The sequence below is a fragment of the Limulus polyphemus genome, unplaced genomic scaffold, assembly GCF_000517525.1.
Source record: "Limulus polyphemus unplaced genomic scaffold, Limulus_polyphemus-2.1.2 Scaffold1098, whole genome shotgun sequence".
NCBI lineage: Eukaryota > Metazoa > Arthropoda > Merostomata > Xiphosura > Limulidae > Limulus > Limulus polyphemus.
The window spans coordinates 104,703-110,108 of NW_013666708.1; the positions used below are offsets into that span (position 1 = coordinate 104,703).

The 5,406-nt window shown below is 35.4% G+C and overlaps 1 protein-coding gene across 1 annotated transcript in view; it reads left to right on the top strand.

The window, feature by feature from the left end:
- Nucleotides 1-5,406, top strand: part of LOC106462114 (multiple epidermal growth factor-like domains protein 8) — a 112,609-nt gene that overhangs the window by 21,431 nt on the left and 85,772 nt on the right. The window contains exon 9 of the mRNA XM_022389258.1: nt 3,562-3,774. Within this exon, the coding sequence (XP_022244966.1) occupies nt 3,562-3,774 (213 nt within the window). The remainder of the gene's footprint in view (nt 1-3,561; nt 3,775-5,406) is intronic.

Below are 5,406 nucleotides of genomic sequence, written 5' to 3' on the forward strand. Positions count from 1 at the left end.
TGGTAAAAGAGTAGCCCAAGGTTGGCGGTGATGACTAGCTGCCTTCCTTCTAGTCTTACACTGCTAAATTTGGGACGGATAGCGCAGATAGCCCTCGTGTAGCTTTGCGCTAAATTCAAAACAAACTATCCCAAGCCTTCTCTCCATGGGCATCTTTTTTTGCACATCACAAGGTTTTAGTGAGTTACATTCTACATTTAATTAAACTACTTTGTTTTCATGGTACCTCCCAGTGGCACAGCAGTATGTGTACAGATTTACAATGCTAAAAACTGGGTTTCTAGACCCGTGGTGGATAGAGCACAGATAGCCCATTGTATAGCTTTGTGCTTAACTACAAACACACAGACAAACCTTTCATGGTTTACAAATAAATATAGCATAAAAATGTAGCTAATAATTCATATCCTAATAGTATATAAATTAATCACTAATATCTAAACCAAACAGTCTTTTATACCATGACACCTTACATCCTCCTTCTCCTTGCTTGCGGTTGTTGTCGTTCCAATATTTATGCCACGGGTGTTTCCTGCATTCTTTCCCTTTTCTCATATGTTATACTCTTTCCTGATCTGGTCTTCCTTCCTTAGACATATGCTTTCCACAGGCAGGTGATTTGGCCTTCTCTCCTATTTCCTTACCTTCCATTTCCTGCCTGTACTCCTGTTCAATTCCAGATATACTTCAGCATCTGATTTGTTCCCTGAGATGTTATGTGGCTCATACTGCCTCCTTTCATGTTATCATTCCTGTTTATTTGTTCCAAGGATTCTCTCTGTGTCCCATGATCTGTCTCCTATTGCACTCACTGGTTGGTTCGTCAACTCATATGACTGGTTTATTCTGACTTGTCCATGGAAAGTCACTGTCTGCACAGTGGTTCTTTGCACCCAATTTGTCATCTATGTTTTTAGCTGCTTGCCTTTGGAGGAGATTGTTCAGACTGGGATGTGACAACTCCCAATACATTTGTTGCATATTATCTGTGTCTTCCTTGGGCAGGTATCGTCTTCCTCCTTGGCAATACTACACACATCTGTTTGCCTTTAACTGGGGTAAGTCAACATATTACTTTTCATATATATTTTAGTTGATATATATCATATTTCAGGATCCCACCTGGTGGCGGGTGTTGCCTTGTCAGGTATGCTTCATGTTATATTTTCACTAGATATTAATAATTCTATGATGCTCACTGTTGAAATGGGATGTTTCTGTATGATTGCTGGCAGTTTGTCTGGTGGTATGTGTATCTATTTTTTTTGTTTACCAAAAGTTGCAAGTTTCAATTTACAATGGACCGTCACTCATGGTCCTCATAGGTAAAGCAGATTGGGATTTCTGCCTATACCTACTGACCCATGATTCCTGCAATTGAGGTCTATCCGCTATTCATTCAAGATAGGGAATTGTAGACACTCATTGTACTGTCTCCGGTGTGTCATTCCTCTGGACTCCCTAACGAGTATTCTCCCCCTTCTCTTCAAGTGGGGCATGGGAGTTTTTATCAATTCTGGTTCCAGTCACTGGAGTGGTAGACATTGTACCCACGTAGCGAGGAGTTGTTATAATCATTACAGTTCCGGAAAATGAATTACACACTAACATTCAGTATCCAAGGCACTTCCCCCAAATGTTTTTGCCCAGGCAGACTGCACTTGTTGATCATATATTTGTTATGCAAGGTGCTTCCACTGGATGTTTTTTACTTGGATGGACTGCATTTGGCATAACCTGACTTAACCCAAGGTGCTACCCCTGGATGTTTTTTGCCCAAGTGGACTGTACTTGGCCTATTCAAATACATTTGAAGGTCCTTAAACTCTTAGCCACATATTGTTATTTTGTTTTTCTCTCTAGCTCATTTACTAGCACCATACTATGACTCACCATCACTATGTTTGGTACTACATCTTGTTTCTTACAAAGGGTCATTATGATATGGACAGAGGGCTAGTTATGATGACTCTCATGATCAAGCTTATAACTAATTTGTATTTTTCATAGCCCTAGGTATCCAGGTTCTTCCCCTGAATGTTTTTGCCTGGGCAGACCACACTTGTTGATCTCTATATCTTATACAAAGCATTTCCACTGGATGTTTTGCCTAGATGTTCCGCACTTGGTGTAATCTGATGTAACCCATGGCACTTCCCTTGGCACGTACATATCAGGGAAAGTGGTTGCATACACATGAGCCTTTCCATGTCAGTCAACACCATACTGATTCATGTCACAGTAATTCAGCACTTCTTACACTGACATAGTGCTGTACGTCTCTTTATTGACTTCACTGGTACTTGTAAATCCAGTTCTGTCCCAACTGTGTTACTGTATTGATTGCTGGGCAAAGAGCATACCTGTTCCAGAAGTAGAACTGTACCCCACTGGTGGGCTTTCTTTTCATATTCTAGCACTCCCGTTTTTTTCAATGCAGTCTCTTTCCACTCGATTTGAGATTGATGCGCCTTCACCATCTCCTCCACCTTGACAATGTTGGATTCTAGTTTTGGGTACGTGGAGGTAGTAGTGCTTTGGAAGTTAACATTTTCTTACTCTTAAAATGTATTTCCAATAGGTACTAAACCCTGCTCACCCACTTTCCACCCTCCACCCCATTGGGATGCTGGTTTTTATAGTTTGTGCCTGCCAATTCTGGAAAGTGAGGATTATTCTAGAATAGTAGAGGGAGCTAGGTTCACCAGTATAGATGGTGGAGAATAGTCACATGATTAACACATGTTCTAAAATGGTGCAAAACTGATGGGGTTTTAAGACTGGTGCACTGTAGCAAAATTTTTTTGAGCATAGAGGGCAGATCAGGATTGAGATAGCTTTTGTTAGGAGGAGGTAAGTAGCTACCAGAAATGTTCGGAGTAAGAAAATGTTAACTTTGCATTTATGTTATAAAAAAATAAGCTTTTATATTTTTTTAATATAGTCATATTAAAATATTTGCATCTTTTGTGTAATAGTTCAAAATGTACATCAGTTATAGGATAAAATACGCGTGTGATGATTTCTTCAGTCTATTTTTAAAATAAAATAATGACACAAGTAGTGTTAAATGATAAAGGCTAGTTCTATTTATAGATGGTTTACATGGTTTGAAAATTGAACCTGGAAAATACACTATCTACTGAAGTCTCGTTATTTTCTTCAAGAATTCAAAATTTAGCAGAGTGAAATAATGTGACAGATTGTTCAAGTTTTTAATTTTTCATAAGTTGTTCATGAATAAGAAATGAATTTGTAGTAATTCTTTTTCCTTAATTTTATTCTTGCTTGTTGAATTGTTAATTTAATTTCAGTAATTTTGTTTTGTAATAAATGTAATAACTTTTTTTGTGTGAAGGTGAATGTTTGAATTGGAGTATTTTAAGTTTCATTAACTTCAGTTTTTACTCTACCTGTAAAATTGTTAACAACTTCTTTGCCTGTTTTTTGTAATAGTAATAGATATTTTTAACTTGTACTCATTGTTTTAATATGAATATGTATGTAAGTCATATTTTAACTTGAGGTCATGACCTATCTGTGCTCTTTGTTTATATTTAGGTTTCATTACTCAATAAGACTACACACAGTGAATGGATTTCAAGAAGACCACTAACAAATCACAGTCTTCCTAGTAAAGAAAAGGTAGACACTATAAAATTTCGAGGATACCTTTACCCTTTGAATAAAAATGCCAAGAGAGGGTTGTCTCTGACAGCAAGTCCACATTTAGCAGTTTTAAGAATGAGTACAGATACAACTTGGGAACACATGGTAAAGTGGTTATTTTAGTAAACTTTTAATTGTCAATATTTGTTTTTAACTGAAAGTAAAGTAAAAAAAATCTTTAATAATATTATTATGTTTATTTTAAATTGCTTTTAAGAAAAGTTAAACTGTTAAAGAAAAACTATGAGCTCTACATAAAACTTGTATTTCTATTTTTGTAACTTGTATCTTTTTAGGAAAGAAGTAAGTAACTTACAGTTGTAAAGTTGGCTGTATATAAACTTATAGATAGTTAGGATTTTATGTTGCAATATGTATTTGTAATTTTTCTCCACTGTTTATTCCAGGATTCTGCTTTATGTATATATATTTGTATGTATGTATATCTCTTTATCTCTCCCTTAATATATTGAACCATATGTATTCAACATGACACAGTGGTAGTATATCTGTGGAATTACAATGCTAGAAACCAGTTTTCAATAACCGTGACAGGCAGAGCAAAGATAGCCTATTGTGTAGCTTTGTGCTTAAGTACAAATAAATCATCATGATTAACTTATATAGGATGCAGAAACTTGAGTATATTTAAGCATTAAATTTTTGTTGAGAAAAAAAAAAAATCTTACAGAAATTTAATCTTTTGTTATTTGAGTGATTTGTGAATACTAATATACTTACATGTTGCTGCAGGTTTGAGTCGTACTGCCGTGGGTGATATTTTTAGTTCCTATGTATTTGGTTCAGGGTGAATTTTTAACCATTTCATAATACAGTTCTGCCACAGATAATTTATCATAGTAGGAACATGGAAAGAAAAATATTCATACAGGAAATTTGCTAAGTGATGAAGTATTCAGTGTTCTATATGGAAAAAGCATAGCAGAGCATTGAAGGTATGCTAATCTGGAGCAAATCCTCATCTGCAAAGTTGAAGGCTATGGCTATGAAAAAAGAACATTCTAATTAAAAAAGTTACCGTGAGATTAACCTCATTACTAAAGCTTGTTACAATGGAAAATGCAAAGTCAGGCATTAGTTGGAGTCATGGCCTTCAAAGTTAGCATAATTGACAGTTGAGGATGTAGTTCCAATTGAAATATAGGTTCTTGATGTGCACCTAACTTCAATAATAAAAAAGAAACTGCAGAAGAGTGCTCGTTTATTTGATTTGGGTATTGTGTGCTCGTAGTGTGTGGGTTAATTTATTTTGTAACATCTGAACATTACAAAAATAATATTTCAATTATAACATAATGAAGACATTTTGTTTAGTACTTATTAGCTAAGTAAATTGAGTTTTGTGTAAGTTAGAAAATATACAATGTTTTTAGATCAATGATTATGTAATAGTGTAAAAGACTAATATTTAAATTGGAAATAAAATAATGATCATAATATTAAATATAGTGTAAGGCAGATACAGGACTTGGAAATAATTGTGATCTGATATCTTTGAGTCATTATGCAAGTTTTTTTAATGTTATAAGCATTTTTGCCCACTAGATGAGATGTATTTAAATCAAATCGTATAGAAATTATTGGTGTGTTTTAAACTGTTTTTAAAAGGCCCGGCATGGCCAGGTGGTTAGGGCACTCGACTCGCAATCTGCGGGTCGCGGGTTCGAATCCCCGTCACACTAAACATGCTCGCCCTTTCAGCCGTGGGGTGTTATA